This window comes from Strongylocentrotus purpuratus, unplaced genomic scaffold (genome assembly GCF_000002235.5).
Source record: "Strongylocentrotus purpuratus isolate Spur 01 unplaced genomic scaffold, Spur_5.0 spur5_scaffold_9, whole genome shotgun sequence".
Classification (NCBI taxonomy): domain Eukaryota; kingdom Metazoa; phylum Echinodermata; class Echinoidea; order Camarodonta; family Strongylocentrotidae; genus Strongylocentrotus; species Strongylocentrotus purpuratus.
In genome coordinates this window covers 2,018,804-2,027,803 of record NW_022145615.1, presented here as the reverse complement: position 1 = coordinate 2,027,803, position 9,000 = coordinate 2,018,804, and the positions used below count along the sequence as shown (strand labels likewise).

Genomic DNA, 9,000 nt, shown 5'->3' with positions numbered 1-9,000 from the left:
ATATGATATTTGATATTGATATGTATATGTATATATGATTTATGGCTGTAGTTTAAGATTCGAATGATATTGATGATAGATGATGGATTAAACATCCAATCAGGATATAATCAGGCTCTTTATAACTATGAGCAATCAAACCAGAATAGACAGAAGAGCTTCAGTGCTCGAACTATTTTCAAACCTGATAGTCTAGAATGACTATGATGAGAACAGATACAGGGAGAATAGGAAAGAAATCATCTGGTCACTCAAATGAATTGAAGTGACTTATCGGTTTCTTTAGTACTGCGGAGATTCTCCTCTCATGCTGGCCGGTTTTCGGTGTTTCCCCTAAAGCTATTACAACCTCAGCGAACCACCCGAAACCTTTAATACATCGAATTCAATACCCTTGATGAGCTAGAAGGTTTCTGGAGATTCGCAAACATGCGCGCGCGCGTTGAGTGGGAAAGACTGGAGATCTGTATGCTTGGGATCGGGAATCAACCTGTGGGAAGGGAATCGGAAGGTCACGACCAGATGGCTCCGAATACGAGCAAAGAACCCGAATGGAGTTCGACAGTCGTTTCGGAGCACGAACAGGGTCTATGCCGAGTACGAAATATCAACAGTTTTAAGGTCGAAAGAAAAGGCTAGACCATTAGGAAGGCGTCTCCCTAAACATATAAGATGGCATTTGAATATTAATATGGCACTTGCAGCACCAATATAATGGCCTATGAAGCAAGCACAAGTAGATGAAAATATCCTTGCATTATGCATTCGTAGATATTTGAAGATTGCTTTAAATTTACGCTCCCAATGATTTATGTCTATGAAGATCGTTATATATGATATTATTATGTGATTAACATGTAATAGAATGACTTGAAAATGGTACAGTATTATGACCTGATAGAATGTCTTAAGTATCTATTTATATTATTTATTGATGAGATATGATTAATCATTGGCATTATGCTGAAAAGACCATAGAAAGCGTATAGAAAAGAGTAGTGGCCAAAGAAAACGCCAAGGACTAGGAAAGTAAAGAGAAAAGTTTGAAAAGCGTCTTATCACAATAATGGTTAAGTGATTTGTTCAGTTCCTCTAGTACTGCGAGCATTCGTAGCTCAAGCAACCTGACTTCCATGTCCTCACTGACATCTAGAAACACTCCTCAAGTTTTTCCGACTGAAGAGAAATTCAAATCCTTCTCTGTCTTGAAAGCTTAAATCTTTTTGAGTGTTTGTCGGATTGTGTTGGTTTGTGATGATGAAAGCAGGTTATCTTGGGTTGGGGATGTACAGCGGGAAGGGAGCTGGCGAATCACGTGATACAGACGGTTCTGAACACAAAATGGCAACCATGACGAAATCGATTCGATTTCCTCATCATTTTGTTTCAGAACACAATCGATTTGGAGAAAGTAGAGTTGGCTGGTGCTGACAAGATTGAAAAGAATGAAGTGAAAGTTGCAATGTGCAAAAAAAAGACAAAGGATTATCATAATTTATGTGAAATAAAATAAAAAATAAAACATTAAAAAAAACTAATACGATCGTTTGATTGAGTCTCATTTTTGTTAATTTGTATATCAAGTATTTCATCGATGCTGTAAAACAAAGAATTAGAAGAGGGTTGTACAATATAAAGACAAGAGAGAGAGAGAGAGAGAGAGAGAGAGGGAGGGAGAGAGAGACATACTGCGAGTAAGAAAGAAAAAGTTAGAGAGATAGATGGAGAGGGTTGAGATCGGGGGGGGGGGGGGGACACAGACATACAGAATAGTATCTTATCGCCCCTCCTCCTTTAACTAGAAATATGTAAGGTAACATAGACGTATGAACATACGAAGTTCTTAGATCTATAATAAGGTAATGGTGAATATCCTATAGAAAGCACACGGTGACAAAATATTTTCTTCAGATCAAATAAAAGGTTGAATAAGAAGAGGCTAATACAGAAAGAAGAACATTGAATCTATCCAATATTCCTGAAAATTTAACCGCGTAGGTATTGTTGCTTCTTTTGCCTTTTTATTTCCCTTTCTTTACCTCCAATCCATCAAAAGGGAAAAATCAAAATTTGAAATAGAGAACCTAAAAAGTTGTTGCATTCATGCACAGGAAGAGATAATGGTGAATTTTATAGCAATGTTTTTGAGGAAAACGAAAGGTTGAAGCAACATAAAAGGGAGCACACAGTACCAACGAATTGTCACGCAAAATAATGAATAAAACATTCATTGATGCATGATGAATGTGCAGATCTTTTACATGGATAAATAGGGATTATGATCAGTAAAATCGAATAGGAGGGGAGTTTAGCATCGATACCTTACAAAAGTGATTTGAAATAAAGAAGAAAACAAAAAATTATGTATGGATAAAGTTTATCTGTATGTTTACACTCGGTATCAAAATATTAAGTTGATTTATGATGGAATCATATGGATGTGCAAACATAGGATTAATAAGACTTTTACATGCACGGAGGCAGATTATGGTGAATGTATTATTTCTATCCAAGATGCAAAAAGCCAGAGTGAAAAAGATCTTTCTAATGGATATTTCCACAGGAAATCGACTCATTTGACAACATGATTAATGTTAACGTGTTATCCGACTTTCCGGAGACCAAAATAAAACTAACAACTTAAAGAAAAATGGAAATGAAAACCTTTTACGTGCACTTTTAAAGGTGAATATCAATACATGATTAATGGTAAAGTGTTATCCGACTTTCCGGAGACCGAAATAAAACTAACAACTTCAAGAAAAATTGAAATGAAAACCTTTTACGTTCACTATTAAAGGTGAATTATATACATTTCCATGATCCAGAAAACAACTTGAGAGAAAACATCGAAAACAGATAGCTTAAAGGGATATTGACCAAAATGACAAATGATGAACGGGTGCATAAACGAGCCATCTTTCATTTGTTTTCCGATTCTGCTTCCTGTTACAGATCATGATTAGGTTCACGAGGTATTTCAATTATATTTCCCTTTTTTAAGGCAGATTTTTATTTAGACTTTAGATAGTCTCACATTAAACACCAACAGCAACAACTAAAAAAAGAGAGAATGATGAAGGGAGCGGAGAGAGGGGGAACCAGAAAATCATTAAAGACGGTTCACATTATATCAGGTTGCATTTTCGTTTTTTATATTTTCATTATCAATGTTTCATTATTCGCTTTGTTTTAGGGGGGAGAGCGACAGTGCGACTCCGGATGTAATATTGGTCCAGTCGACTGTGGACAGTTTCCGTGTCGCGCGCCCAATCAGCTAACAGTATTATAGTAGACCTTGCCATTCCTCTCATTCTGACTTCTGGGGGGCGTTTCACAAAGCCCTTTTTCAATGACAAAAATCAGTGACAATCTGCTGATAACCAATCAGAAGCAAGGATTTTAGTAGCTTATAATAACACAAAATGTCATTTGTCACTGACGACAAGTTATACGCCCTCCTGTTTTTTTCGACGGTTGTTTGGAGACATCGCGCCGTGTGTGGGACGAGTGCGATCGGAAGAATACAAAATGTATAAAAACGGATAGAAGCTGGACTAATGAAGTATTAGTGACTGTGGCGTGTCGTGTAAAGGGCACGTAACTCATTGGGTGAAACGTGATGAAAATGCCTGGTGAAAATGATACCATAGAGTGCAAGGATTGGAAATGTTATATCATATTCCGTTTTTTCCCCCTTTCTAATATCTTTTCTTTCGCCTTTCGACTGGGGATATGCTGCACTGCCCACTCCCGTAACTACATAATATTAATAGCAACATGACGTATAATTAACAAAATTAACATCAACTGTACATCTAAATTTTCAATGCGCAGAGTACTTAATGCAAACTTTTGAAGGGTAACACGTGCAAAGAATGTGACATTTAACAATTGACAAAAACAAACGACAAAGAAGACAAGAAACAAAGAAACGTTAGTAGTATTATACAGTATACAAATTGAAGTGGTCTGAAATTGACCAACAATGATAAAATACTAAAGGACATGGTAAAACATCGAGTAGATCTTTCTTTATTAATTTGTACACTTTTTAAAAACAATGTACATGTATATATATTCAAACATCACAAGTTGACAAATGAAATTGGTATACTCAACAATGTACATGTAACTACATACCAAAGCATGAATTATATTTCATACCAGCTATAGAGACAATATTTTATACAGAAAATGCTCTCGTAAAACATAAAATACCAGCAACCAAGCTAATTACTGACATACCATATATGAAGCAGAGTTCTGTTTTTATTTTAAATATATATTACAGGTTTTTTGCTTTCTTCAGAATACATGAATGTAAATTCATAGGCCTATTCAAATGGCCAAATCTGTCAATTTACTATATTTATTGTAACAAAGTCCATTTACAAATACACATACAATACCAGATAAATAAGCCTGCATTAAAATGATACATGTATAAGGACAATGGCTTAAAATTCTCTCCTCTTTGACATGTACTATTTTCCAAGTTAAAGCTTCAATTATGTATTTAAATAGTTAACAACAATTTACATGTAAAATCATCACTTACAATATTGCTTACAACTATACAAACTTAATGGCTCAAACCCAGATGGGTTTTTGTTTTAATGAGGGAAAAGGATGGTACAGAGACAAGGGCATTTTTTTGCTAAAGTTCAAGTAATGATAACTACTGAACATCTAAATTTACCCTTGAACCATTTCACTATAATAGTAGAAGATGCAAAGATAAAGAGTCTCTTTATGAATGTCCGTGGAAACAAATATAGCAAGCTTTAGATGATATGACATCAAACCAGTATATATAAAGTTAAATCTCTTCCTATTTCACTCTGGTTCAGTGTCAGAAGGATGTCTGAAAATCACAGATGGATAACAGTTTCCAAATTGTGAACTTTAGAAAAAAACATGACCCTAAAAATATTATTTCACCTACAGAACACAAGTTCTTTTATACACTGCTTCCGTCCTCATATGTGGCTAAACCAGTTATGGATGCATCCAGTAAAAACAGAAAAATGCATGTTCTTGTTGAAGACCTTGGTTAGCGAGCGGAATTATGAGCAGAGTTACAAGCTCGCTGATGAAAAGCAATTATCCCATCATTCAAGGGGTTATAAGAAGGGGTGTGTCTCTTGTTCATAAGGCTGTGGCTGATCAGTGCCCTCTGCGATAGGCTTGCTGAATGCTGAGTTCTTCTTGAACGGTGTATCTAATGTCTTGATTTGAGAAACGCCCTGAGCAAAGAAGAAATCAAACGAGATGAAAAAGGATTAAAATAACATTTTAAATGGATTGTTTGCAAAGTCTTCAGTATTCACCTCTATTTCGTTCTAACATATCGCTACACAGGACTAAATATAGACTTTACAATGTCTTTAAATGCATGTTGCTATAGAGAACTGTAGAAATAGAATCCTTGTATACCTACATGTATGAATGATTTGTACTCACTATTGGGAAAAATATAATATGTGAAGTTTTTTCTTTTACTTAATTATCTCAATCTTTAAGTCTTTATTAAAGGGCAAGTCCAGCCCATTTGCAAATTCATTTTAATAAAGAGAGTATAAAAACAAACAAAACAGTAAAAGTTTAATCAAAATCGAACATAAAAATAAGAAAGTTATAGAGCTCAGTGAGTTGATGATGTCATCTTCTCACTTTTCTCTATCAGTATTGTACTTAAATATTAAAAATATCACTTTTCTGCTCTGGGAATGAAAACAAGGCTCGAGTTGAATCCTCATGAAATATGTGCAAAATTACCATAACTGTAACTTATTGTAAAAATAAAGGAATTCTTTTATACAGGTGTGTCCAAGATAAAGAAAAAGTTGAAATGTCATGAACAAAATATATGGGGAATAGCGAGGGGTGACATCATCAACTTGCCGATTTGAATACAGGATATGTACTGTAATACGGGGTCCAGACAACTCGCCACAAAGACAACCCGCCCCAAGACAACCCGCCACAATATCCTGGACATCTTGCCACAATACCCTGGACAACTCGCCACACTTTTTTCCCCTTATGATTTCTAGATCTAAAATGAAATGAAATTGTCATTTTTCATGATTTTCATGCTTTTATAAACACAGTCATGACAAAGTATAAAGAATAAAGCTGATTTCCCTTGTAACAATAATATACTTTTGACAAACCAAAGGCGTACGGCCGGGGCGTACGATTGCCAGATCATTGGGATAACTTCTCGGTATTTAGATCTAGAGGTCTATAACAGCCGCATTTTTCTGTCCCAGAAATTTTTTAATGGTAGGATACTGGAAGCACTGGCGTACTGATAGGGGGGGGGGGGGGTGGGCAGTTGACCCATGAAATAAAATTGGAATGTGGTTTATGTCTAGATTTTCTGGGTTATTTTCGTCAGAGGCGGCATTCTTCATTGGGGGGGGGGACACTGTGCCCCCACTTGTCCAGGTTCCCCTAAAGTGCCCCCTTATCCTTTGAACATGTCCTTTTCCCTTCTGATAATTTTTAATGGTAGGAATTCATGGAAGGATAGGCCTACTGGAAGCATTGGCGTACTGATGGGGGAGGGGACAGTTGACCCGCGAAATAAAATTGAAATGTGGTTGATTTCTAGATTTTCTGGGTTAGTTTCGCACTTTTGCCCACAGTCAGAAAATCGTCTTTATTCTTTAGAACAGCTCTCAAAATACTCACAATTTTTATGTTTCCTGTCATGACAGTGTTTATAAAAGCATGAAAATCATGAAAAATGACAATTTCATCTAAGATGAGGGATTTTAGATCTAGAAATCATGAGGGGAAAAAGTGTGGCGAGTTGTCCGAAAAGGCATCCCACCCTGGACAACTCGCCTGTGGCGTGTTGTCCAGGGTATTGTGGCGAGATATCCAGGGTATTGTGGCGGGTTGTCTTGGGGCGGGTTGTCTTTGTGGCGAGTTGTCAGGAATTCCTGTAATACATATCACTGTTTTATTGAAATTATGCAAAACTTTAAATTCCCATAAATTTCTTATTTTTGGTCCGATTTTGATGAAACTTTCATCGCTTTGGTTGTTTATTTTTTCTCTATTTATCCAATTAACTTACAAGTGGGCCAGACTTGGCCTTTAAAGTGTTTTGTTATTGAACATGAGTTTCATGACTTATAAATGTCTTTTTCTAATTTCCATTTCCATGAACATTTCTATTACAATAGAAATTGATCTGCTTCATTCTGTTGCCCTACAGGCATAACAAAAAAGATTTCGGGTTCATACTTTTGTTGTTGTTATGATACTTCACCCACTATGCCTATATTTCTTGAATCACTATATTTATTGATAAACTTACGGGAATCTTTTCTTTATGATGACTCCAGAATGTGATAGGTTGCTCGGTGTTGACGTTATGCTCATACAGAGGGGCTGGTAACTCGGACTCAAACTCATCATCGTAGAAGTCTTTCTGAGTTACTGATTTGTATTCCTCAACAGGTGATGGCTCATTAATCTCTTCCTGAAGCTCTTGGCTAACCTTGGCATAAAGGGCTCTCTCCATCAACTCCTTCTTACGGCCTGGATGAAATACAATCAGAAAAGTAAAAATAACCAGTTCAGAGATGATTTTTTTTCAAAAACTGTAGGTCCTTACATTTTTCTTTTCTAATGTTCATTGAAGATAACAAGGTAAAATGAAATAAAGAAAGAAAGAGCCCTGCTGATAATTTCACATGTAGTACAGTATGACCCGGGAGTCTTTTTTTCTCTTTCTTATAGGCTAATGGTTTACAAGTATAATTACATCCTATAAGCTAATAAAAAAAGAGGGATTTCTTACCGACTGTTCGAACCCCACACTGAGCAGGTCTCTGATACGATCCCATGCTGTTTGATTCTTTCTCCACGGCAGTGTCTAATTCTCGTGTGAGGATGCCCTTGTGTCCATCCTTGTATGGGAGAGAGCTGTTGGATGTGTAACTTTCAGTAGAATTCACTCCTGCACTGTCCAGACCTGTCTGGAAAACTTGCCTCTGTGAAACAATAAATTAGGAAGTATTTAGTTTAGTAATCAATGACAATGTGTATTTTGATAAGCACTTGTTGACTCAGTTACATTTTAAGATTTGGCAGTTTAATACATGAACGTATATTTCCATTTCAGAAGTTTAACCACTGATTGTCACTTATAGTTTCAGTGAAATCCTAACTACAATAGCTTAGTCTTTAGTCTTAGACTTATAATCTGATAAACATCTACCTACAATGTAGTCCTAGATCTAATTCTAACATTAGATCGAGTATGAATTGTCAAGGCTCTTTAAAGATTCTCCACCAAATTGTGCATGAATAGCATACAGCATAGTTTATAAATTATATGATAGCTGTAATTAATTAACAGTTATGCAACATCTAACGGTTTCAAATAAGACATTTTTTAAGGAAAGAAATAAATCTTAAGAAATTAACAATGCAAAGCCAAAGCCCAAGGCGGCGAAAGCCAAGCCAAGGGGAAAATATTCACCTCTTCAACCCAGTTCTCCATGAGACATCTTCCTCCTGAATTGTTCAGAGTTCTTGCTGGATTAAGTGTTGCCATGTTCTTTCCTCTCTTCTTACTAGCTAGTCGCTGATATATTATTGGTTTGATAGCCTCCAGAAGTAACTTCACACGTTAAGTTGCCTGTTGAGTGTTGGCGAGTGTTGTGTTCGAAGATTTGTGAAGGTCCTTTCCAAAAATAAAGCCGTCTTCAAAGACTTCTGTTCTTGTTAACCCTTATTCTACTTCTAGACTAGGGTCTATACATGGAAAACTGAGAAATGCGAGTTAAGGATAATACATAGATGAGAAACCAACGTACAATTCTGACCGTTTGTCTTCTTTAAGTTTAATGACACCAATCTTGTGGACGTACTGTACGTGGGTCAATGTAATACTAAATAGGCCTAATGGCGTGCATGTAATTTCTGCAATATGCATTGTTTACTGTTTCTACGCAGCAATCAACAAACGAACCT

The 9,000-nt window shown here is 36.2% G+C and overlaps 1 protein-coding gene across 1 annotated transcript; it reads right to left on the bottom strand.

Annotated features, from left to right (window-relative positions):
* Positions 1-4,966: 4,966 nt before the first annotated feature.
* Positions 4,967-8,918, bottom strand: LOC575989 (sperm-associated antigen 8). The gene is made up of 4 exons (XM_030976634.1): positions 8,507-8,918; positions 7,823-8,015; positions 7,337-7,560; positions 4,967-5,249 (listed from the first exon to the last, which is right to left on the bottom strand). The coding sequence occupies exons 1-4, from the start codon at positions 8,579-8,581 to the stop codon at positions 5,127-5,129; spliced, it is 615 nt and encodes a 204-aa protein (XP_030832494.1). The 5' UTR covers positions 8,582-8,918; the 3' UTR covers positions 4,967-5,126.
* Positions 8,919-9,000: the final 82 nt, after the last annotated feature.

Coding starts and splice junctions, on each gene's coding strand:
- LOC575989 (XM_030976634.1), bottom strand. CDS start 8,581: ATGGCAACACTTAATCCAGCAAGAACTCTGAACAATTCAGGAGGAAGA. Junction 7,561..7,822: donor GTGTGGGGTTCGAACAGTCG/GTAAGAAATCCC, acceptor TATTTCATCCAG/GCCGTAAGAAGGAGTTGATG. Junction 5,250..7,336: donor ATCATAAAGAAAAGATTCCC/GTAAGTTTATCA, acceptor TTCTTTGCTCAG/GGCGTTTCTCAAATCAAGAC.